This window comes from Microcaecilia unicolor, chromosome 9, assembly GCF_901765095.1.
Source record: "Microcaecilia unicolor chromosome 9, aMicUni1.1, whole genome shotgun sequence".
Taxonomy (NCBI): Eukaryota; Metazoa; Chordata; class Amphibia; order Gymnophiona; family Siphonopidae; genus Microcaecilia; species Microcaecilia unicolor.
The window spans coordinates 68,223,871-68,248,643 of NC_044039.1; the positions used below are offsets into that span (position 1 = coordinate 68,223,871).

A 24,773-nucleotide genomic window follows, 5' to 3' on the forward strand; every position below is an offset into this window, starting at 1 on the left:
TTGGGCGTCCTTTAGGGCCGTGCCACCTTCCACCGGCAACGCCGTTTTCTTAGTCACCGCAGTGATTAAAGAATCCACGGTAGGCCAAAGAAAGGCCTCCCCTCCCGTTCACTTTCAGGCAGAGGATAGAGGCGGGACATAGCCCTAGCCACTTTGAGGCTCGCTTCCGGGACATCCCATTGAGCCGAAATCAAGGTGTGCATGGCATCATGCACGTGGAAGGTTCTAGGTGGGCGCTTCGTCCCCAGCATAACGGCGGAGCCAACAGGGGCTGAGGGAGAGACGTCCTCCGGAGAGGAAATCTTCAAGATGCTCATGGCCTGCACTAACAGGTTGGGCAAGTCCTCTGAGCAAAAGATCCGCGCTGCAGAGGGGTCATCCGCTTCATCCGAGCGGGAATCCGTCTCCTCCAAGGAATCCCCAAAGGACCGTTGGGAGAACCCAGATACGCTGCCCTCATCTACATCAGAGGAGACAGAGTCCTATAAGGCCTGGAAATCCACCCGAGGGCGTTTACTTCCGGGGGCCTCAACCCCTTTATCGGACAAGGGAGCAGGGGCAGCGTTTTGCATAAGGAAGGCCTGATGCAGCAGCAAAATGAACTCGGGGGAGAAACCCCCCAGACTGTGTACTTCAGCAGCCTGGGCAACAGCCCTAGACGCACCCTCAACCGGCGCTCGCAAGAGCGGGGGAGAAACATGCTGCACATCCAAAATGGCGTCCGGCGCGACACTCCGCGAAGGAGCTGCGCGGGAAGAACGGCGCTTAACTTTGGCCGCTTTTTTGCCGTCGCCCAAATCTTGGGCGGCCATAGTATTAACGTCTCCCACCTCAAGGGCGGCCCAAGAAGAAGCTGTCCGAGCAGAGTGGCCGGCCAAGATGGCGGAGGCGAGCAGCGGGGGATGGGCGTTTATGGCGGGAAAAACCTCCGCACCGGAGGAAGAACCTGGACACTGACCGGCCTCCAAACTGACACCCAACAAGGGCGAATCAGACTTTAAGACCCCCGCATCCCCGCTAGAAGCGCACACGCGGTCCGGGGAGCGATTCTTTGCGCCCTCGCCCTCCGACGCCATTGGCCACGTGGAGACCGATCGGGGAACCCCCTGCCCGCTACAAAAAGGTAAAAATTACCTGCTTCTCGCTCCGAGCTGTAACGAACTGGTGTCCCAGTGAGTAGCTGCAATAAACGTTGAAATAAACGTTGAAATAAACGCCCTTAAGGACGTCCAAAAAAAATTTTTTTTTTTTAACGGAGCCAGCGGGAGGGGGGAGAAAAGGAGGGACCTGGCATCACCAGGTTTGCACTTGCTCAAGAAGAGCCCTCAACCCCAGGTACTCAACAAAACCTAAAAATTAGGCTTGGAGACCTAGCCAGAGCTGCTGCTGTGTGTGACCACCACCTGCTGAGATAGAGAACATACTGAGGAGTTTCCGGCAGCACATGACCACATATAGGGAGGCAAAAGGATTGCTCTCTATCTCCACCTGCTGGTAGATGGACACAACCCACCAGTCTATGGATTGATCAGCATGATGATATGGAAACTGGAATTGCAGACTTCTGGTTTAAGAGAATATCAATACCCAAATCAGAAAATGCTAAAGAAATATAAATCACAACACTTAAGAGGTAGAATGACAGTGATCTCTCTCAAATTACAAGAAATGTAATTTGAGTAAACCTAACTGCTCAACTGCATTAGACTATTTGAGATACAGTTCCTATATCCCCATATTCTATTAACAGATTTTAGCAGAAACATTCAAAAAATAAAGAGAAAATAGTTTACTCCAAATTTGGTACACACTTCATTGTCATTAATGAAGGCCCTGAGCTGTAGACTTAAAATTAGTAAAGATCCAACAATTTGCCAAAATACCCAGCATAACAAGCAACATCAGATCTTTTGCTTTCTATAACATGGCAATAACTGTTCTTTTACATGTTAAGTTTTTGACTCTGTTCCTTTATGGTGCTGGGATTTTGCCTGTGCTTTCCTTTTATCCAGATCTTGACGTATCTCCCAAGGAAACTCCTTGATGTTCTCATTAACGCAGGGCAGACAGAACCTTTTGGAGTAGAACAGACTGCACTCCTGTAAAACAAATAGAATGGCATACGTGCAACCGATATTATATATTACATCTTCCATTTCTCTTAAAAAAAAAAACAAAAAACCTTTGCACTCTCCAATGCAACTAAATTAAAAAAAATAAAATCAATCCTGTAGCCGAAGAGGACATTGCAAAAATAAAAGTACAATACACTTCTTTATCATCAACTATTTATCCCTGTAAGTCTCTAAATCAATTTCACTTTTTCCTGTTACATTACTAAGAGATCTGGCCTGCACCCATGTCCTGTATTATGTAGTGCCTTCAGTACTTTATCTACTTAGGTACAGTTAGGATTATGACTATGATGCATAATACCCCAGATCATGTGTAACCTCATATTACCAGTTTCTGGGTTATAACAGAAGACTACTAAATTGAAACCAGATTCATTTTAAAAAGATAAAATATTTTGATACTAGGTTTATTGCCCTTGGAAAATCTAACTCTCTAGAATTAGAAACCAAACCGAGCCGGCACTTAGAACTAAAACAGCTAGGAGACTGCTGACAAACTCCAACAAGAATTAGTTTGTTTGTGACATTATACTTTGTTTGTTTGTTTGTTTGTTTGTCTGGCTGGTTGTAGAGGGCAGTGTTTTGGGGGGGGGGTTTTAACACAAACCATAGATTGCAAAAAGTATAACTTGTTATATGTGAGCTGAGAAACAGGACCAGCATTTCTCACACCGGTAAGTTTGACTGTGTGATGCCACTTATCCAATCAAGCAAGAGTAGAGGCTAACCAAAGGACAAGTCCAAAGCTGGAGACAGTGCTTAAAAGACGCTTTATTAGTTGCTTGGATAAAAGGACCTGATACAGTCCGTGTTTCGGCGTCACAAAACGCCTGCTTCTGGGGTCACGTTAGTATTCAAAGTAATATACAATGAAGATACATACCTGTAGCAGGTATTCTCCGAGGACAGCAGGCTGAATATTCTCACGTATGGGTTGTCGTCCGCGACGGCCCAGGAGACCGGAAGAAACTTCAAAAGCAAAGGAATCCTCTGGAACATTCCGTCGCGCAGGCTGATTCACCACGCATGCGTGAACGGCTTCCCGCCCGCGACGCGAACGTGCACTACTCAGTTTAATAAAAAGCAAAAAGTATAACTGGAACAACTCCAACGGGGAGGAGGGAGGGTGTGTGAGAATATTCAGCCTGCTGTCCTCGGAGAATACCTCTCCGAGGACAAGCAGGCTGAATATTCTCACGTATGGGGAATCCCTAGCCCCCAGGCTCACTCAAACAATGAACATTGGTCAATTGGGCCTCGCAACGGCGAGGACATAACTGAGATTGACCTAAAAAAAAACACAACTAAGTGAGAGTGCAGCCTAGAACAGAACATAAATGGGCCTAGGAGGGTGGAGTTGGATTCTAAATCCCGAACAGATTCTGCAGCATCGACTGCCCAAACCGACTGTCACGTCGAGTATCCTGCTGAAGGCAGTAGTGAGATGTGAATGTGTGGACTGATGACCACGTTGCAGCCTTGCAAATCTGTTCAATGGAGGCTGACTTCAAGTAAGCCACTGATGCAGCCATGGCTCTAACATTGTGAGCCGTAACATGGCCCTCTAGAGTCAGCCCAGCTTGGGCATAAGAGAAGGAAATGCAATCTGCTAGCCAATTGGAGATGGTGCGTTTTCCGATGGCAACTCCCCTCCTGTTGGGATTAAAAGAAACAAACAGCTGGGCAGACTGTCTATAGGGCTTTGTCTGCTCCACGTAAAAGGCCAATGCTCTTTTACAGTCCAAGGTGTGCAACTTGTCTTCACCAGGGTGGGTATGTGGACAGGAAAAAAAAGTTGGCAAGACAATTGACTGGTTCAGATGGAACTCCGATACCACCTTCGGCAAGAACTTAGAGTGAGTGCGGAGGACTATTCTGTTGTGATGAAATTTAATATAAGGAGCATGTACTACCAGGGCTTGGAGCTCACTGACTCTACAAGCTGAAGTAACAGCCACCAAGAAAATGACCTTCCAGGTCAAATACTTCAGATGGCAGGAATTCAGTGGCTCAAAAGGAGCTTTCATCAGCTGGGTGAGAACAACGTTGAAATCTCATGACACTGGTGGAGATTTGACTGGGGGCTTTGACAAAAGCAAACCTCTCATGAAACATACTACTAAAGGCTGTCCAGAGATAGGCTGACCTTCTACACGTTGATGGTAAGCACTGATTGCACTAAGGTGAACCCTTACGGAGTTGGTCTTGAGACCAGACTCTGATAAGTGTAGAAGGTATTCAAGCAGGGTCCGTGTAGGACAAGAAAAGGGATCTAGGACCCTGCTGTCACACCAGACGGCAAACCTCCTCCATTTGAAAGAATAACACTTTTTCATGGAATCTTTCCTGGAAGCAAGCAAGACTCAGGAGACACCCTCCGACAGACCTAAAGAGGCAATTTCTAAGCTCTCAATATCCAGGCCGTGAGAGCCAGAGACTGGAGGTTGGGATGCAGAAGCTACCCTTCGTTCTGTGTGATGAGGGTCGGAAAACACTCCAATCTCCACGGTTCTTCGGAGGACAACTCCAGAAGAAGAGGGAACCAGATCTAACAGCGCCAAAAAGGTGCAATCAGAATCATGGTTCCATGGTCTTGCTTGAGTTTCAGCAAAGTCTTCCCTACTAGAGGTATGGGAGGATACGCATACAGAAGGCCTGTCCCCCAATGTAGGAGAAAAGCATCCTGAAGTCTGGAACAGAACTGAGGGACCTTGTGATTGATTTGAGTGGCAAAAAGATCCACTGAGGGGCTGCCCCACACTTGGAAGATCTCGTGGACAACGCCCATATTTAGCGACCACTCGTGAGGTTGCATGATCCTGCTCAACCTGTCGGCCAGACTGTTTTTGACGGCTGCCAGATACGTGGCTTGGAGAAGCATGCCGTGATGGTGCGCCCAAAGTCACATCTTGACGGCTTCCTGACACAGAGGGCGAGATCCGGTGCCCCCCTGCTTGTTGGTGTAATACTTCGCAACCTGGTTGTCTGTCTGAATTAAAATGATTTGATTGGACAGCCGATCTCTGAAAGCCTTGATAGCATTCCAGATCGCTCGTAATTCCAGGAGGTTGATCTGAAGATGTTCTTCCTGAAAAGACCAAACTCCTTGAGTGTGAAGTCCATCTACATGAGCTCCCCACCCTAGAAGGGATGCATCCGTCGTCAGCACTTTCTGCGGCTGAGGAATTTGGAATGGATGTCCCAAGGTCAGATTGGATCGAATGGTCCACCACTGAAGGGATCTGCAAAAAGCGGTGGAAAAATGAAGATACTTACTTGTAGCAGGTATTCTCCGAGTACAGCAGGCTGGACATCATCACGCATAGGTCGTCGTCCGCGACAGCCCAGGAGCTCCGGATTTAAACATCAAAATTTTAAAAGTTCTAGAAGTGACGAGAGTGGGCGCGGGGACAACGCACCACGCATGCGCGAGTGACTTCCCGCCCACGCGCTTCCCTCAGTTATATAAAAAGCAAACAAGAAGAAGAACTCCAAAGGGGAGGAGGAAGGGTTGTGATGATGTCCAGCCTGCTGTCCTCGGAGAAAGCGAATGATACATACCTGTAGCAGGTGTTCTCCGAGGACAGCAGGCTGATTGTTCTCACGACTGGGTTGACGTGCACAGCAGCCCCCACCAACCGGAAAAAAACTTTGCGGGCGGTCCCGCACGCAGGGCACGCCCACCGCGCATGCGCGGCCGTCTTCCCACCCGTGCGCGACCATTCCCGCTCAGTTGAATGACAAGCAAAGGAATGAGCAAAACACACCTCCAAAGGGGAGGAGGGAGGGTAGGTGAGAACAATCAGCCTGCTGTCCTCGGAGAACACCTGCTACAGGTATGTATCATTCGCTTTCTCCGAGGACAAGCAGGCTGCTTGTTCTCACGACTGGGGTATCCCTAGCTCTCAGGCTCACTCAAAACAAGAACCCAGATCAATTGAACCTCGCAAAGGCGAGGGCATAACAGAAATTGACCTACGAAGAACAACTAACTGAGAGTGCAGCCTGAACAGAACAAAATCGGGTCCTGGAGGGTGGAGTTAGGTTCAAACCCCAAACAGATTCTGCAGCACCGACTGCCCGAACCGACTGTCGCGTCGGGTATCCTGCTGGAGGCAGTAATGTGATGTGAATGTGTGGACTGATGACCACGTCGCAGCCTTGCAAATCTCTTCAATAGTGGCTGACTTCAAGTGGGCCACTGATGCTGCCATGGCTCTAACATTATGAGCCGTGACATGACCCTCAAGAGCCAGCCCAGCCTGGGCGTATGTGAAGGAAATGCAATCTGCTAGCCAATTGGAGATGGTGCGTTTCCCGACAGCGACCCCCTTCCTATTAGGGTCAAAAGAAGTAAACCAATTGGGCGGACTGTCTGTGGGGCTGTGTCCGCTCCAGATAGAAGGCCAACGCTCGTTTGCAGTCCAATGTGTGCAACTGACGTTCAGCAGGGCGGGTATGCGGTCTGGGAAAGAATGTTGGCAAGACAATTGACTGGTTAAGATGGAACTCCGACACCACGTTTGGCAGGAACTTAGGGTGAGTGCGGAGTACTACTCTGTTATGATGAAATTTGGTATAAGGAGCATGAGCTACCAGGGCTTGAAGCTCACTGACTCTACGAGCTGAAGTAACTGCCACCAAGAAAATGACCTTCCAGGTCAAGTACTTCAGATGGCAAGAATTCAGTGGCTCAAAAGGAGGTTTCATCCGCTGTGTGAGGACGACGTTGAGATCCCATGACACTGCAGGAGGCTTAACCGGAGGCGTTGACAAAAGCAAGCCTCTCATAAATCGAACGACTAAAGGCTCTCCAGAGATGGCTTTACCCTCTACACAATGATGGTAAGCACTAATCGCACTGAGGTGATTCCTTACTGAGTTGGTCTTGAGACCAGACTCTGATATGTGCAGAAGGTATTCAAGCAGGTTCTGTGCAGGACAAGAACGAGGTTCTAGGGCCTTGCTCTCACACCAAACGACAAACCTCCTCCACTTGAAAAAGTAACTCTTTTAGTGGAATCCTTTCTAGAGGCAAGCAAGACATGGGAGACACCCTCAGACAGACCCAACGAAGCAAAATCTACGCCCTCAACATCCAGGCCGTGAGAGCCAGAGACTGAAGGTTGGGGTGCAGAAGTGCTCCGTCGTTCTGCGAAATGAGAGTTGGAAAACACTCCAATCTCCACGGTTCTTCGGAGGACAACTCCAGAAGTAGAGGGAACCAGATCTGACGGGGCCAAAAAGGCGCTATCAGAATCATGGTGCCGTGGTCTTGCTTGAGCTTCAGCAAGGTCTTCCCCACCAAAGGTATGGGAGGATAAGCATACAGGAGGCCGTTCCCCCAATGGAGGAGAAAGGCATCCAATGCCAGTCTGCCGTGCGCCTGTAGTCTGGAACAGAAGAGAGGCAGCTTGTGGTTGGTCTGAGAAGCGAAAAGGTCCACCGAGGGGGTGCCCCACTCTCGGAAGATCTTGCGTACCACTCTGGAATGGCGCGACCACTCGTGCGGTTGCATGACTCTGCTCAGCCTGTCGGCCAGACTGTTGTTTACGCCTGCCAGGTATGTGGCTTGGAGAAGCATGCCGAACTGGCAAGCCCAACGCCACATCCTGACGGCTTCCTGACACAGGGGGTGAGATCCGGTGCCCCCCTGCTTGTTGAATTTGGATGATTTGGTAGGACAGCCGATCTGTGAAGGCCTTCAGTGCGTTCCAGACCGCTCGGAGCTCCAGGATCTGAAGATCTTGTTCCTGGAGGGACCACAGTCCCTGGGTGTGGAGCCCATCGACATGAGCTCCCCACCCCAGGCGAGATGCATCCGTCGTCAGCACCTTCATGGGCTGCGGAATTTGGAATGGACGTCCCAGGGTCAAATTGGTCCGAATCGTCCACTAGTGCAGCGAATTGCGGCAACTGACAGACAGGCGGATGACATCTTCTAGATTCCCGGTAGCTTGGCACCACTGGGAAGCTAGGGTCCATTGAGCAGATCTCATGTGAAGGCGAGCCATGGGAGTCACATGAACCGTGGAGGCCATATGGCCCAGGAGTCTCAACATCTGCCGAGCTGTGACCTGCTGAGACGCTCTGGTCTGGGAAGCGAGGGACAGAAGATTATGCGCCCTTGGTTCGGGAAGAAAGGCCTGAGCCGTCTGAGAATTCAGCAGAGCTCCTATGAATTCCAGAGATTGGACTGGCTGGAGGTGGGACTTCGGGTAATTTATCACAAACCCCAGCAGCTCCAGAAGGTGAATAGTGCACTGCATGGACCGAAGAGCTCCTGCCTCTGAGGTGCTCTTGACCAGCCAATCGTCGAGATACGGGAACACGTGCACCCCCAGCTTGCGTAGATACGCCGCAACCACCACGAGACACTTCGTGAACACCCGTGGTGCAGAGGCGAGCCCAAAGGGCAGCACACAATACTGAAAGTGCCGTGTCCCCAGACGGAATCAGAAATACTGTCTGTGAGCTGGCAGTATCGGGATGTGAGTATAAGCGCCCTTTAAATCCAGGGAATATAGCCAATCGTCTTTCTAAATCATTGGTAGAAGGCCTCTCAGGTCTAGGATGGGGCGCATCCCCCCTGTTTTCTTTTCCACACGGAAGTACCTGGAATAGAATCCCTGCCTTTCCTGCCCGGGTGGCACGGGCTCGACCGCATTGGCGCTGAGAAGGGCGAAGAGTTCCTCTGCAAGTACCTGCCTGTGATGGGAGCTGAAGGATTGGGCTCCCGGTGGGCAATTTGGTGGAGTGGAGACCAAATTCAGGGTGTATCCGCACCGCACTATTTGGAGAACCCACTGGTTGGAGGTTATCAGAGGCCACCTTTGGTGAAAAACTTTCAACCTCCCCCCGACCGGCAGGTCGTCCGGCACGGACACTTTGATGGCGGCTATGTTCCCACGGATCCAGTCAAAAGCCCGTCCCCTGCTTTTGCTGTGGAGGCGCAGAGGGCTGCTTAGGCGCACGCTGTTGACGGGAACGAGCGCGCTGGGACTGTCCCTGTGCCTGAGGAGGCCTTCGGGCTGGCTGTAGGCGTAGGGTGCAGCCTGCCGGGCCTGGGAAAAACGTCTACCTGCAGAGGTGGATGCTGAAGGCGCCCGGTGGGAGAGCTTGTCGAGAGCGGTTTCCCTCTGGTGTAGTTGGTCCACCAACTGCTCGACCTTCTCGCCGAAAATGTTATCCCCCCGGCAAGGGACATCCGCCAGTCGCTGCTGGGTGCGGTTGTCCAGGTCAGAGGCACGCAGCCAGGAGAGTCTGCGCATCACTATACCTTGGGCCGCAGCTCGAAATGCCACAACACAGGTGTCATAGATACCCCTGGACAGGAACTTTCTGCACGCCTTCAGCTGCCTGACCACCTCCTGAAAAGGCCTGGACTGCTCCGGGGGGGCGCTTGTTGACCAGGTCCGCCAGTTGCCTCACATTGTTCCGCATGTGAATGCTCGTGTAGAGCTGGTATGACTGGATGCGGGTCACGAGCATGGAAGATTGGTAGGCCTTCCTCCCAAACGAGTCCAGAGTGCGAGACTCCCGCCCAGGGGGCGCCGAGGCGGTATCCCTCGAACTCCATGCTCTCTTGAGAGCAGAGTCCACGACCGCCAAGTCATGAGGCAATTGAGGCCGCATCAACTCTGGGTCTGAGTGGATCCTGTATTGGGACTCCGCTTTCTTGGGGATGGTGGGATTAGATAGTGGCTTCAGCCAGTTCCGAAGCAGTGTCTCCTTAAGGACATTGTGCAACGGCACCGTGGAAGACTCTCTAGGTGGTGATGGATAGTTGAGGACTTTGAGCATCTCCGCCCTCGGCTCATCCACAGTGACCACAGGAAAGGGAATGCAAATAGACATATCCCTGACAAAAGAGGCAAAGGAGAGGCTCTCAGGGGGGCGAGAGCTTCCTCTCCGGTGAAGGAGTGGGGTCAGAGGGAAGGCCCGCAGACTCCTCTGAGGAGAAATATCTGGGGTCCTTCTCCTCCCCCCACGAGGCCTCCTCCTCCTCGGTGTCGGACATGAGCTCTTTCAGCTCAAACCTCAACCGGGCCCGTCTCGACTGCGAGGAACCAGATCCTCGATGATGGCGTCTAGCGGTGGACTCCAGCTCCCTCCGACGTCGACGGGGACTCCACCTGTGTGGCGGTCGACACTGGTGCCTCAAGCGGCGTCGGAGGCCTCGGCATCGGGCCATAGCACACCAGCGCCTCCATCAGCGGCGCCAGGGGCGCAAGCACCCCCGGTGCCGGCAGAGCCTGGCGCATCAGCCCTTCCAGGATCCCGGGAAAGATGGCTTGGAGGCACTCGTCGAGGGAACTGAGGGAAGCGCGCGGGCGTCGTGGGCGGGAAGTCACTCGCGCATGCACGGTGCGTTGTCCCCGCGCCCGCTCTCATCTTCTAGAACTTTTAAAATTTTGATTTTTAAATCCGGAGCTGCTAGGCCGTCGCCGACGACGACCCATGCGTGATGATGTCCAGCCTGCTTGTCCTCGGAGAAGATAGATTACATCCTCTAGACACCCTGTGGCCTGGCACCACTGGAAAGCTAGGGTCTATTGAGTTGATCTCATATGGAGGCGTGCCATGGGAGTCACATGAACCGTGGAGGCCATGTGCCCTAAAAGTCTCAACATCTGCCGAGCTGTGATCTGTTGAGACGCTCAAGCCAAGGACACTAGGGCCAGGAGACTGTCTGCCCTTGCCTGGGGCAGATCAGCTCGAGACATCCGAGTGTCCAACAGAGCTCCAATGAACTCCAATTTCTGAACCGGGACAAGGTGGGACTTGGGATAATTGATTACAAACCCCAGTAGCTCTGGCAGTTGAATAGTCATCCGCATGGACTGTAGAGCTCCTGCCTCTGAGGTGATCTTCATCAGCCAATCGTCGAGATAAGGGAACACATGCACTCCCAGTCTGTGTAGGGATGCTGCGACAACTGCCAAGCACTTTGTGAAGACTCTGGGTTTCTCACGTTTAGACTCTCGAGCCACCTGGGTCCGTTTTTTCATCAAATTACACAGCTTACAGGCAGCTGGTAGATGTTCGGGTCCCAGGCACTGAAGACACCACGTGTGGGGGTCAGTTCCCAAGATGGTTCGGTTGCACTGAGTATAACGCTTGAAGCCGCTGGGTGTCCTCGATGACATGGAGGGAAAAACAGCGTCAGCGAAATTAAATGGCTCAATGGTGCCAAATAAAAAGGCACAAAAAAGGAAAAATAGCCCGACCGAGCTGCTTAAAGGCGGCCGCGTCGAAAAATTAAGGAAACTTTAAATGGGAAGAAGAAAACTAAGAAAATAAAGGAAAAAAGGTTTTTTTTTTATTTTTGACTAAACGAGATTGAAAAATAATGATAAAAAAGGGATAAAACTGGGCGAAGAAAGCAAAAAAAAACGGTTCTCCTGAGCCGAGAACCTGAAAAAAAAACAACTTTCCCCGTCGCACATTGAAAAGAACTGAGCACTGCACGTTCACATCGCGGGCGGGAAGCCGTTCACGCATGTGCGGTGAATCAGCCCGCGTGACGGAACGTTCCAGAGGATTCCTTTGCTTTTGAAGTTTCTTCCGGTCTCCTGGGCTGTCACAGACAACAACCCATACGTGAGAATATTCAGCCTGCTTGTCCTCGGAGAATGAGCATACAAAGCTGCCCAAAGGCATCTGCTCGATTGAGAATACTGGACAAGCCAGCAGTTGCCTTTGGGCAGCTTTGTTTGCTTAGTATATTACTTTGAATACTAAGGTGATCCCTGAAGCAGGTGTTTTGTGATGCCGAAACAGGGATTGTGTCAGGTCCTTTCGTCCAAGCAACTAATAAAGCGTCTTTTAAGCAATATCTCCAGTGTTGGACTCTCTCCAGTGTTGAGAATCTATTTTGCAAGCCCCTCGCTACCTCAGTTCTCATCTTCCTGCTGCTGCGTCTGCTTACTGTCCATGCAAATATCATTTGAAACGGATTTATTATTTGAAGAGGGGAGGAGCAGCCTAACTGTTAAAGCAGCAGGCTGAGAACTAGCGGAGCCAGACTCAAATTCTACTGCAGCTCCTTATAATCTTGGGCAAGTCTCTTAACCTTCCACTGCCTTAGGTACAAACATAGATTTTAAGCCCTCCTGGGACAGAAAAATACTGTACCTTAATGTACACCGCTTTGACAGCTTTTGGGCTTGCAGGTGGTATATAAGAAATTTAAATAAAAGTTTTAAAAATTATTTGGCCAGTTCTCAAAGAAGTTTGTTTTAAATCCCTTAAAACATGGCTTCAAAACTTTAACATAGAAGTGTATATATAGGCTGGAAGCTCATGTTACTACTATGGTTCTCAACACCAAATCCAGTCCTACCATAGACAGTAGAGCTGTAATCAGGTTATTAATCTTCACTGAGGCATCAGTACAGCAGTCTATGTGAGTTAGAAAGGAGACATCAACAAAGTCCTCCTCTTTCTTTTCAGATACAGGATCCTGACTCAAAACCTGAACCAGATTTCTCTACTATTAAACTCTACAAGGGTTAAAATTTCCTTCTCCTCCCTTGTCATACCACCTGCCCAAAAAACTGTATATGGAATAAAGAAAATATAGTTAAAAAACAAACAAACTCTTAAGGGCTCTCATAGCTAGCATACACATCATAATTTTCAAACTATGAATCTTAAGTTTACAACCCCCATAGGATGTGTCTTTTTACATAAATACATTTTTAAGGTTCAAGGGAGGATTGGGATGGAATTTTAAACTGGTTTTAGACTTCCTCATAGATCTTTCTGTCTGAAACCCAGGAAACAGATTTCACTAGTTCCTTACCGGATCTATGCAGACCAACGTCTTACACAAACTACACTGTGAGCCAAGTATGAGGAATTTGTCCTTGGTAGGGGTAAATGGATCCTTCATGATGTAGCAGTCTTCTAGAAGGCTGTGAAAGAATAATTCCATGCTGTAAAACCACTGACCTTATACAAATATTTACCTCATCTCTGTATCAGATGCATGTAGCTCACATATTACATGCTTCTATAGCACATGCATGCATTTTCCAAGGGACTTTTGCCAGTGGTGTCCTGATTACTAAAGGTCTGACTGGAACCTTAGCAGCTGCTATGTATCTGCTGGAAAGGCATAAATCCTCTCTATAATGGCAATATGTGCTGGTCATCAGCCAGGTGTGAATCATTCTTTGAAAGATCTTTCTATAAACACAAAGTGTGAAAAAATTAATTACAGCACATTCCAGAGGATATTTTAGGGCTGTACAGAATATTCGTATTCAATTTGATTCAGCTCCAAATAGTGCCCCAAATACATTATTCGTATTTGGCTGAATAACGATTTAAATTTAAATTCAAATATGAATAATCCAGGACTGTACTATGCTAAATCCTACTGAAATAAACACTTGATCTCTGATTTCATGTTGCTTCTTTTATTATTTGTTATGTTATCTATTATTTATATTCGGTATTCATATTCTACAGAATATTATTTTTTATTATTCGTATTCAGCCGAATAGTAAAATATGCTATTCAGTACAGCTCTAATTGTTATAACCACAGAAGGTCTGAAATGTCTACCAATTTTTGGTTACCCTAAATCTACATATCCATAGGAATAAGTTGAACCAGCCCTGGTTTTTCTGCAGTACTTACATGTAGATATAGCCCTGCTTTCCTTAAGAAACTTGGGGGCCCTTTTACTAAGCTGCGTAAGCATCTACGCGCACCCAACGTGCGCCAAAATGGAGTTACCACCTGGCTATGCATGGCTCTTGCAGAAATTTCATTTTTGGCGCACGTCCAAAAAAAATCTATTTTCGGACGCACGTACTGGGTGCACACCAAGTGGCATTTCACATGTGTAGGTCATTACCACCCGGTCAATGGCTGGTGATAAAGTCTCAGACCCAAAATGGACACGCGGCAATTTTCATTTTGCTACAAGTCCATTTTTGGCAAAAATTTTAAAAAAACATTTTTTTGCAGGTGCGCTGAAAAATGATTTTACGCGCGCCCAAAACACACGTCTACACTACCGCAGGCCATTTTTCAGCACACCTTAATAAAAGGACCCCTTTGGGAATGTGAGAACTACATCCACATATGTATAAAAATGTACACCAAGAACTGGTGCAGCTTAATTCTCTGGACATGGAACTCAATGATCACACAAATTAATCTGGGTTTACTGAATTGTGATTTCATATTGTAAACACAAGGCCCATGGACTTGGATGAAAATAAAGGCAAAGTGTCATTTTCCCAAATATACAGTTATCATATTATTGCATGGCACTACAGTCCAATAAGCCCTGTGGAATTTATAACTGAAATTCAGAATTGGGAAGAGATAGCATTAAGATCAATTCCAATTTTCAGAAAACCCCCAAGGAGCTGGGGTGGAAGGGAATGAAACCCAACAGATGGTACCAGTTTCCTTTCAAATCAGAAGATACGTAGAGGGGCATTTTCAAAAGAACGTCCAAATCAGAATTGGGACATTCCACTCTAACATTAAAAAAAAAAAAAGTCCATCTCACAGCTATTTTAGAACAGGAAAAACGTCAGGGTTTCTTGTTGGAAAATACGTAAGAATGCCCAAAATGAACAGCCATGTTCCAAAATTATGAAAAGGGACGTCTGTCTGGCAGCATCTGCATAAAATTAAAATGGCCACACAGACATCCCTGCAGAGCACAGGGGCAGCCTGGTGGTCAATGCAGTGGACTTTAATCCAGAGCATCCAGGTTCATATTTCATTGTAACTCCCACTCTCAAAAAATAATTTAAAAATATTTTGTGCCAGATTCAGATCCATCACAGCAGTATGCACATACCTGGAGCAGTTTTAGTGGGTGCAGTGCACTTCAGGCAGGCGGACCCAGGCCCATCCCCCTCCCTACCTGTTACATTTGTGGAGGAAACAGTGAGCCCTCCAAAACCCACTGTGCCCACATCTAGGTGCCCCCCTTCACCAATAAGGGCTATGATAGTGGTGTACAGTTGGGGGTAGTGGGTTTTAGGGGGGTTTTGGGGGGCTCAGTACACAAGGTAAGGGAGCTACGTTCCTGGGAGCATTTTATGAAGTCCATTGCAGTGCCTCCTAGGGTGCCCGGTTAGTGTCCTGGCATGTCAGGGGGACCAGTGCACTACAAATGCTGGCTCCTCCCATGACCAAATGGCTTGCATTTGGTCGTTTCTGAGATGGGCATCCTTGGTTTCCATTATCGCTGAAAATCAGAAACGACCAAGTCTAGGGACGACCATCACTAAGGACAACCAAAATGTCAAGATTTGGGCGTCCCCGACCGTATTATCGAAACGAAAGATGGATGTCCATCTTATTTCAATAACACGGGTTTCCCCACCCCTCCATCGGGACGCTTTGCGAGGACGTCCTCAACAAAAGTTGGGCGTCCCTTATGATTATGCCCCTCCACGTTACTCTGCAGACCTGCTTGCTGCTGTGTTCAAATGTCCGTGTTTGTCATGAAGCTTAGTTTCCCTTTCCAATGTCATTTTTAGGGGTGAGAGAGAGGGACAGTAACCACTAAGGGATTCATGAGGGGTCATGCCTTAATCCCTCCAGCAGTCAGCTACTCAATCAGGGTACCTTTTTATACCCTGGACGTAATTGATACAGGTCTAACTTAGGACGCCCTTCTTTTTGACTGGGATGTTTCTTCCCGTTCGATTATTGCTGTTGGCGTCCTAAATTTGGGCCCTCCCTAGTCCTGCCCTAAACACACCCACAACACCCCCCCTTGCTACCTTTACAAACTGCAGTGTAGGATATCCAAATTCTGCCTTTCGAAAATCACGATTTGGACATCTCAAAATGTCCCCCAAAAAGACCATCTGCTTGAAAATGAATGCCATAGAAAAAAGCTCAGATTCCCTTACAGCATTTACTATTGCTAAAGTACAACAAAACCTGATTTGTGTTTACCCTAGGAGTTCAGCAGTACTTATTTAAGGTTCCCCAATCTAGCTGCCCTTAGGGGACTCTTGGAAAGAGAATGGCCTGATGGCTGCATTAATAAGCTGGGAACCATGTGACCTGACTGCAAGTCTAGCTTCTGCTACTGATCTTAAATTACTTTGAGTAGGTCACTTTTTTCCCTGTGACTCTATATACCTACATACACTGTAACTTCTATAGTCTGCAGGGCTGCCGAGAGACTGGGCAGGGCCCAGGGCCCCGCCCCCATTGCCGCTCCCCCCTCCCCCCCTCGAGGTCGCCGCCACTCCCCCCCAGTCGCCCTCCTCTGTCTGCCACCATGCCGGGCCCCATGCATTGAAATCACAGCGCCTCTCACCTCCGTGTGAAAGCGCTGCAGGCAGCAGATCGCCTCCCTTCGGCCCTCCTTCCCTCCTTGTGTCCCACCCTCGTGGAAGTTACGTCAGACGAGGGCGGGACACAGGGAGGGAAGGAGGCCCAAAGGGAAGTGATCTGATGCTGCCTGCAGCGCTTTCACACGGAGGTGAGAGGCGCTATGATTTCAATGCAGGGAGCCCGGCCCTGTGGCAGACGGTGAACGACGGAGGGCGGGTGGGACTGCGGCGCCGGGCCCCCCCTGGAAGCCCGGGCCCGCGGAATTTTGTCCCCCATGCCACCCCCTCTCGGCGGCTATGATAGTCTTCTGTGATCTGTTATCTTGTGTTTATGAACACTAATATGTAATCTCAATAATTTACTATTCAAAATACAAAAAAAGTGTAAAAGATTGTACTTACACAATTGAATGGGTGTTTGGAGGCTTCTGTCCATAATAGCTATATGGTGCTGTTAACCTGCAAAGCTTACATTCAAATACTCTTTTCATGGGGGCATTTGTACTGGACTCCATGTGCTAGATGTTGAAACAAAAAAAAATGCATAATTTTCAAGCTGGAGTAAATCGGAACATTTTATATTCAGTATTTAAGTACCCAGGCTTTGCGACTGCAAAAGGGAATACAAGAATTAACTATTGTGTAGCAGAAAATGCTTATCCAAAATCATTAACAATATATTTACTGCCCAAGGACATATTTACCCCTTAAGCCCAAGGGCAGGAAACATATTGTTAATGTACCCTGTCTAAGGACAACAAAGCTGGAGATACTTCTTCCGGAAAAGATGCGATGGTCCACTCCAAAGAAGGACCATGATGAAATGGGCACCACCTCCTATAACTGGGCTACTTTCAAGGATCAAACTGTTAGAGTGTCGCAGAACCCCCTCTTCCCTCCCCTCACAGATGCTGCCTATTGGGAAATATGGGCTCAATCACATAAGAACATAAGCACTGCCATACTGGGACAGACTAAATGTTCATTAAGCCCAGTATCCTGTTTCCAAGAGTGGCCAATCCAGGTCACAACTACCTGGCAAGATCCCAGAAGAGTAAAACAGATTTTATGCTGCTTATCCTAAAATATACAGTGGATTTTCCTAAGTCCATCTTAATAATGGCTTATGAAATTTTCTTTTAGGAAATTATCCAAACCTTTTTTAAACCCTGCTAAGCTAACTGCTTTTACCACATTATCTGGCAATGACTTCCAGAGTTTAATTATTTATTGAGTGAAGAAATGTTTTCTCAGATTCGTTTAAAAAAAATATTTTTAGTGAAAGAATTTTTCAGTTACAAAGAATAAAGAACCAAAATTTAAAACCAATTAACAACAGCTTCTGTGTATGAAGGTACATAAGTAATGCCACACTGGGAAAAGACCAAAGGTCCATCGAGCCCAGCATCCTGTCCACGACAGCGGCCAATCCAGGCCAAGGGCACCTGGCAAGCTTCCCAAACGTACAAACATTCTATACATGTTATTCCTGGAATTGTGGATTTTTCCCCAGTCCATTTAGTAGCGGTTTATGGACTTGTCCTTTAGGAAACCGTCTAACCCCTTTTTAAACTCTGCCAAGCTAACCGCCTTCACCACGTTCTCCGGCAACGAATTCCAGAGTTTAATTACGCTTTGGGTGAAGAAAAGTTTTCTCCGATTTGTTTTAATTTTACTACACTGTAGTTTCATCGCATGCCCCCTAGTCCTAGTATTTTTGGAAAGCATGAACAGACGCTTCACATCCACCTGTTCCACTCCACTCATTATTTTATATACCTCTATCATGTGTCCCCTCAGCCGTTTCTTCTCCAAGCTGAAAAGCCCTAGCTTCCTTAGTCTTTCTTCATAGGGAAGTCGTCCCATCCCCGCTATCATTTTAGTCGCCCTTCGCTGCACCTTTTCCAGTTCCACTATATCTTTCTTGAGATGCGGTGACCAGAATTGAACACAATACTCAAGATGCTGTCGCACCATGGAGCGATATAACGGCATTATAACATCCTCACACCTGTTTTCCATACCTTTCCTAATAATACCCAACATTCTATTCGCTTTCCGAGCCGCAGCAGCACACTGAGCAGAAGGTTTCAGTGTATTATCGATGACGACACCCAGATCCCTTTCTTGGTCCGTAACTCCTAACGTGGAACCTTGCATGACTTAGCTATAATTTGGGTTCTTTTTTCCAACATGCATCACCTTGCACTTGCTCACATTAAATGTCATCTGCCATCTAGCCGCCCAGTCTCCCAGTCTCGTAAGGTCCTTCTGTAATTTTTCACAATCCTGTCGCGAGTTAACGACTTTGAATAACTTTGTGTCATCAGCAAATTTAATTACCTTGCTAGTTACTCCCATCTCTAAATCATTTATAAATATATTAAAAAGCAGCGGTCCTAGCACAGACCCCTGAGGAACCCCATTAACTACCCTTCTCCATTGTGAATACTGCCCATTTAACTTCACTCTCTGTTTCCTATCCTTCAACCAGTTTTTAATCCACAATAGGACTTTTCCTCCTATCCCATTCCCTCCAATTTCCTCTGTAGCCTTTCATGAGGTACCTTGTCAAACGCCTTTTGAAAATCCAGATACACAATATCAACCGGGTCCCCTTTGTCCACGTTTGTTTACTTCTTCAAAGAATTGAAGTAAATTGGTCAGGCAACATGGGAAAATTAGGTTCTTACCTTGGTAATTTTCTTTCCTTTAGTCATAGCAGATGAAGCCATTACGTATGGGTTGTGTCCATCAACCAGCAGGGGGAGATAGAGAGCACTCAGCTTTTCACAGTGCCTCGTGGCCAGCCGCTCCACTGCCTCTTCAGTATTTGAAGCTTCCAAAGCAGTATGGCAAACCACAATGGGAATAACATGAACTTTCCTCACAGCGAACAATGGCTCCTTAACAAGGGCATGAACTCAAAAGGAGGGAATGAACACATCCTCCTGGAGGAAATAAACTCGTTCCCCTTATTGTATAACTGGAGGGGATACACGCAACCTCCTGGAGGGAATAAACTCATCCTCCAAAACATAAACTGGAGGGAATGGACTCATCCTCCTATAAGTGAACATGAATCCTGAAGACTGTTTTCTAACTTTCTCCCAAGGAAGGAACTTCAGGAAACAAGAACAGAACCTGAAACAGATTCACAGCATACAGACAATCATACAGGGAGGGCTCATGGCTTCATCTGCTATGACTAAAGGAAAGAAAATTACCAAGGTAAGAACCTAATTTTCCCTTCCTTGTCATCAAGCAGATGAAGCCATTACGTATGGGATGTAACAAAGCAATCCCTATATAGGGTGGGAACAGGTCACACCACGCGCTAGCACTTGTGCTCCAAAACGCGCATCCCTCCTAGCAGCCACATCCAGCCTGTAATGTCGGGCAAAAGAGAGCTTAGGCCCATGTTGCTGCACTGCATATCTCTTGACGAGAGAGTGCTCCAGTTTCAGGCCAAGAGGAAGAAATCGCTCTGGTAGAATGCGCCTTATAAAGGCTACAGGCGGAGACCGGCCGGCAAGTAGATAAGCTGAAAAGATAGTTTCTTTGAGCCAGTGGCTTTAGATGCTGGAGACCCTCTGCGAGGACCTGATAGCAAAACAAACAGATGATCATAGATCCTGAAAGAGATAGTAACTTGCAGATACTGCAGCAGAGTCCTGCGCACATCCAACAGGTGCAACTGCCCAAAAGATTCTGGAAACTCCTCCTTATCAAAGGAGGGCAAGAAAATAGGCTGGTTTAGGTGAAACGCTGAAACCACCTTAGGCATGAAGGAAGGCAAGGTCCGAACCGTGACCCCGGACTCTGAGAATTGCAGAAATGGGTCTCTACAGGACAGCGCCTGGAGCTCTGACACCCGTCTCGCCGAAGTAATCGCCACAAGAAAAACGGCCTTTAGTGTCAAATCTTTCTCCGATGCTCGCCGAAGCGGCTCAAAAGGAGAAGCCTGCAGGGCCTTCAAAACTAGCCCCAGATTCCAAGCTGGACAGGGTGCTCGCACGGAAGGCTGGAGCCGAAGCACCCCACTAAGAAACCGTGCCACATCTGGATGAGCAGCTAAAGACACGCCTTCAACCTTACCACGAAGGGAGGCCAACACTGCCACTTGCACCCGCAGGGAATTATAGGCCAAGCCTATTTGTACACCATCCTGCAAAAAGTCCAGAATCGGCGAGACAGGAGCCCACATGGGTGTGATCACTTTTGAAGCACACCAAGACTCAAACTGGCACCAAATCCTGGCATAAGCCATGGAAGTGGAACGCTTGCGGGCCTGCAGGAGAGTGGAAATGACTGTGTTTGAATAGCCTTTGTCCCTCAATTGCACCCTCTCAATCGCCATGCCATAAGACCAATGCGGCAGACGTCCTCCATGGCTACCGGGCCCTGTGACAACAGGTTCGGTACCAGAGGTAAAGGAAGGGAAGCCTCTACTAGCATCTGTCGGAGGTCCGCATACCAAGGCCTCCTGGGCCAATCCGGGGCGATGAGGACCACTTCTCCTGGGTGCAGCCGAATCCGCAGGAGCACGCGCCCTATCAAGGGCCACGGAGGGAACACATATAGTAGGCCTGGAGGCCAGGGCTCAGTCAAGGCATCCAACCCTGCCGAGCGAGGACTTTGGCATTTGAACTTGTCGCCATAAGATCCATCACGGGCTTGCCCCATTTGGCACATATCTGCAGGAATACTTCGTCTGCTAGTTCCCATTCTGCTGGATCGATCTAATGCTTGCTTAGATAATCGCCTTGCACGTTGCTCTGACCTGCAATGTGAGCTGCCGACAGAAACTGAAGATGCAGCTCGGCCCAGTGGCAAATCTGTTCGGCCTGCGCAGCCAGTGCTCTGCACTGAGTGCCGCCTTGTCGATTTATGTAGGCCACTGCTGTTGTGTTGTCCGACATCACTCTGACAGCCAGTCCTTCCAGGGTCACTTGAAAGGCCAGAAGCGCCTGAAACACCACTTTCAACTCCAGGCGGTTGATGGACCACTCTGACTCCTCGGGTGTCCATAGACCCTGGGCATGCTTCCCCTTGCAATGTGCGCCCCAGCACTTCAGGCTGGCATCTGTCACTACTAGACACCAATCGGGGAGCACCAGCGGCATTCCTCGCCGCAGCATGCTGTTTGAGAGCCACCACTCCATGCTGAGTCGGGCTGCAGGGAGCCAAGAAAGTCTGCATTGATAATCCTGAGAAACTGGAGACCATCTTTGAAGTAGGGAATACTGTAGAGGTCTCAGGTGCGCTCTCGCCCAGGGCACCACTTCCAATGTGGCTGTCATCGATCCCAGCAGCTGGACAATGTCCCAAGCTCGCAGGCGGGGCATCCTCAGGAGCAGACGGACCTGATTCTGAAGCTTGCACCGCCTTAGCTCGGGTAGGTATACATAGCCCGAGTCTGTGTCGAACCTGGCCCCCAAATATTCTAGAGATTGCGAGGGGGTCAGGTGACTTTTGGCCATATTGACGACCCAGCCTACAGATTGAAGTACTGAGACCACTCTGGCTGTAGCTTGATAGCTCTCTGTTACAGAGTCTGCTCTGATGAGCCAGTCGTCTAGGTACGGGTGAACCCTGATACCTTCTCGCCTGAGCAAAGCAGCTACTACCACCATTACCTTCAAAAAGGTTCGGGGAGCTGTGGCGAGGCCAAAAGGGAAGGCCCGGAACTGGAAATGTTTTCCCAACACCGCAAACTTCTGGTGCGGGGGCCAAATTGGTATGTGCAAGTAAGCTTCTTTCAGGTCTAGAGACATGAGAAACTCTCCTGGCTGTACCGCAGCAATGACGGAGCGCAGGGTTTCCATGTGGAAATGCCGCACTCTCAGGGACTTGATTAATTCTTTAAAGTCCAGAATAGGGCGAAAAGACCCACCTTTTCGCGGCACCAAAAAGTAGATGGAGTATCGGCCTTAGCCGTGTTCGGCGGGAGGTACCGGGGACACGGCCCCTAACTGAATCAGACCTTGCAAAGTCTCCTCTACCGCCGCCCGTTTGGCGGCAGAACCGCATCGGGACTCCACAAACACGTCTCTTACTGGGGCGTTGAATTCTATTCTGTAGCCATCTCTGATCAGGTCCAGAACCCACTGATCTGAGGAAATATTGGCCCACTCCTCGGCAAAGAGGGAAAGACGTCCTCCGATGACAGGAAGTGAGGAGGGGGCCAGCGCACCATCATTGAGAGGGTCGCCCCTGAACTCCAGGCCTAGAGCCGGTGGCTGCGGAACGCTTGTCCGAGCGAAAAGAGTTCCTCTGCTGAAAAACGGGCACGAGAAGTGAACCCAGCAGAACGCCCCGGGCGGTACCTTCTAGCTTCACGGAAGCGAGGTCTATAAGAGGAGTGGACCGCCTGGCCCTTGGAGGAAGGCCTCAGCCTATCTTTGGGCACGCACTGGGGTTTAGGATCTCCCAGGCCTTTAACAATTGTTTTTTCCAACTCCTCACCAAATAGGAGAAGGCCTTGAAAGGGCAACTTCACCAACCTTTGCTTAGAGGCCATGTCCGCTGCCCAATGTCGTAACCAAATAAGACGGCGAGCCGCCACTGCTACTGCCATTTGTTTAGCCGAAGCTCTGACAATATCATAAAAGGGCATCAGCCAAAAAGGACAAGGCCGACTCCAGCCGCGGAGCCACATCCGAGAAGGGCTCCACTCCATCTCCGGGCTGATCCACTGCCTGTTGCAACCACGCCAGGCAGGCTCTAGCAGCATAACAACTGCATGCAGACGCCCGAACAGTAAGACCTGCAATTTCAAAGGACCGTTTAAGTGCTGCTTCCAGCCTATGGTCTTGTATATCCTTCAGGGCAACTCCTCCTTCCACAGGGAGCGTAGTTCTCTTTGTCACCGCAGTGACTAGGGCATCTACTTTAGGCATTGCAAAGCGAGCCAAATGCTCCTCACGCAGAGGGTATAATTGCCCCATAGCCCTGGAAACTTTCAAAGGTCCTTCGGGGTCAGCCCACTGAGCGGAAATAAGCTCTTGGATGGAGTCATGCAAAGGAAAGGCTCGAGCAGGCTTTTTGGTACTAGGATTCACAGAGGAGGCCATGCCACTGTCAGGCTCTTCAATAGAAAGGACCTGTAGGGCATCTGAAATAAGCGCTGGCAGCTCATCACGGTGGAAAATCCTCACCACGGAGGGATCATCCAGATCCTGTGGTAATTCTGCACCTGACTCTGGCTCCTCAGACCATGAAGGCCTGCCAGAACTCTCCGAGTCCTCACAGCCCGACCACGAGGGGGAAAAAGGAGGTGCACCACAATCTGAAGGGGAATTAGCCCTTCTACGCTTTTCTTTATGCCAATTATCAGGGAAAATAGCCTCAGCGGGCAGTCCCAGGCCAGAATCCACCGGGGGGGGGGGGGGGGGGAGGGACAATAGAAGGGGCCTCAGACAACCCTTGAGGGAGAGCTCTTTTCAGCATGTATGCTTTATGCAATAATAACACAAAATCAGGGGAGAAAAACTCGCCCTGGGCACCCAGCTCCCGTCCGGGGCTAGCTGCTCCCTGAATAGTCTCAATTCGAGGTCCCCCCCCCCCCCCCGGGCTCAGTGCTTTCCGTCTCTACGGAGGCCGCGCCATGCGCAGAATTCAAAATGGCGTCCGCTGCCAGCTCTGAGCGGGAAGAATCATCGCTCGCCATGCTCGGGCCGGTTCTTACTCCTGTACAGCACGATTTACAGAGCCCCGCTGCTGATTTGCGCTTGCCACACCGGGAACAGCGCTTTACATTCTCTGCAGCCATCGCCGAAAACGGTGGGAAAATTCAAAATGGCGGTGTCACGCCAAAAACGCCCCGATCGCGGGCCCACCCAGGAGGAGTTAGAAAACACTCTTACCTCACCGGACCGAGTATCACAGCTCCGGTCCCATAGAAGAATCAAAGGAAAACCTCTGTTCCATTTTTTTTTTAAACGCTGTGAGGAAAGCAGAGGTAATAAGAACTCCGGAGGCTCAGATGAGTGGGAAAGGCAGGGAAAGGCGAACTAATGTGCCTGCATCCACTGAGTGGGAAAGGACAAGGAAAAGCAACCTAATATGTCCACATCCACGGGGGCATGGGTAAGGCAGGGTAAGGGCTAACCTATGTGCCTTCAAAGTGAAGCTGCTATAGCCTCTAACACCCCGGCTAACAACTGGCAAGCCAGGAGCCACCCCCAGGCAGATTTTTGATGGAGCTCGAAGAAGCTGCAGCCACCCTGCTTGGGGAGATAGAGAATACTGAAGAGGCAGTGGAGTTGGCTGGCCATGAGGCACTGTGAAAAGTTAAGTGCTCTC

At 49.1% G+C, this 24,773-nt stretch overlaps 1 protein-coding gene across 7 annotated transcripts in view; it reads right to left on the minus strand.

Annotated features, from left to right (window-relative positions):
• Window positions 1-1,797: 1,797 nt before the first annotated feature.
• Window positions 1,798-24,773, minus strand: part of CDPF1 (cysteine rich DPF motif domain containing 1) — a 46,805-nt gene continuing 23,829 nt past the window's right edge. For 5 of the 7 annotated variants that reach the window (XM_030214476.1, XM_030214473.1, XM_030214474.1 and 2 more), the window contains 3 exons: window positions 16,869-16,984; window positions 12,943-13,054; window positions 1,799-2,099 (listed from right to left, as the gene is read on the minus strand). In XM_030214476.1, coding sequence (XP_030070336.1) covers window positions 1,950-2,099; window positions 12,943-13,054; window positions 16,869-16,981 — 375 coding nt within the window. In that variant the 5' untranslated portion in view covers window positions 16,982-16,984 and the 3' untranslated portion in view covers window positions 1,799-1,949. Of the gene's footprint in view, window positions 2,100-12,942; window positions 13,055-16,868; window positions 16,985-24,773 lie in introns of all 7 variants that reach the window. The other 2 variants (XM_030214479.1, XM_030214478.1) reach the window with 1 other exon arrangement.